We start from the raw sequence: 1090 nt of genomic DNA on the forward strand, positions 1-1090 counted from the left end.
CGGGACCGTGGGAAGAGACTGTCGTAGTCCATGGCATCGGCGTGGCTGCTCGAGTCGGGTTCGATGCGGCTCGTCCTTAATCGAGACCATCGGGTGGTCGGGTCCTCCCTGGGGCATCGGAGCAGAACCGTCGTTGGCCAGCACGCGGTGCATGACCGTCAGGTGACGCAGCCACGATGCGATCAGAGGCCACGTCTCGACACCGTCTTGCATGAACCGGAGGGCCGTCACGGACGATGTGGGCGGCCGTCTCGACGGCGTTGGGGGGCGTCAAGGCCTTGAGGGAGAGGTAAGCGACGGTGGCGCTGGCGGTGAAGGCGGAGAAGAGCATGACAATGGGGAAGCACAGGTTGGCCTCCTTTTCAAAGCCCGTCTCGAGAGCCGTCAGCATGGCGATGGTGCTGTGGCACGATGTGAAGAGGCGGTCGATGAGCTCGTGGCACTGCGGCGTAACACGCCACGTCTCCAGGTTGAAATCGTGAGCCGTCACATACTGCAGCAGGCGACGGCGGTTGATGAAGATGGAGGAGCAGTGCAGCATGCAGTGCAGCATGGCGTACGTGAAACCGGATCCCATGGTGATGTGAAGATTGACCTGGCCGGGCTTGTCGGCATATTGCATGGGCAGAGAGCGGCGCAGGTCGTCAATGGCGCCCATAATCTGGCTGCACGTGGCGTCGCTGAACGTCTCGGTCGACGTGCTCATCAGCATCTGGATGACGTCGCGCCAGATTCGTGTGGCCATGACGATGTGGCCAAATTCGCCAATGTTGTCGACATGGGCGCCGGGAGGCAGGCGAGGGGGGTCGGTCAGGCTCAGAGTCTGGACGAAGACGGCGTTGCCAAAGGCGAAGTTCATGTCAGTGCATGGCAGTGAGACGTCGATGGTGTCGGCACCCGAAAGAGCGGGCTGGCGACCCGGATGGCTCGTCAAGAGGCAGTCGAGGATGTAGAGCAGCCAGATGACGCGACGGAAGGACTCGTCCTCGAGGAAGCGCTCGGTAGTTCCGGGGTCGGCGTGGTGGCTATGAATGACACGATACATCTGGACCATGCGTGTAGCTTGGCCAAGGTAGATGTAGGCACGGGT

At 61.7% G+C, this 1090-nt stretch overlaps 1 protein-coding gene across 1 annotated transcript in view; it reads right to left on the minus strand.

Moving 5' to 3' along the window:
* Positions 1 to 76: 76 nt before the first annotated feature.
* VDBG_08450 (conserved hypothetical protein) overlaps positions 77 to 1090 on the minus strand; it is a gene marked incomplete at both ends in the record, with an annotated part of 2307 nt that continues 1293 nt past the window's right edge. The window contains one exon of the mRNA XM_003001359.1: positions 77 to 1025. Within this exon, the coding sequence (XP_003001405.1) occupies positions 77 to 1025 (949 nt within the window). The remainder of the gene's footprint in view (positions 1026 to 1090) is intronic.

Source organism: Verticillium alfalfae, genomic scaffold, assembly GCF_000150825.1.
Source record: "Verticillium alfalfae VaMs.102 supercont1.12 genomic scaffold, whole genome shotgun sequence".
Lineage (NCBI taxonomy): Eukaryota > Fungi > Ascomycota > Sordariomycetes > Glomerellales > Plectosphaerellaceae > Verticillium > Verticillium alfalfae.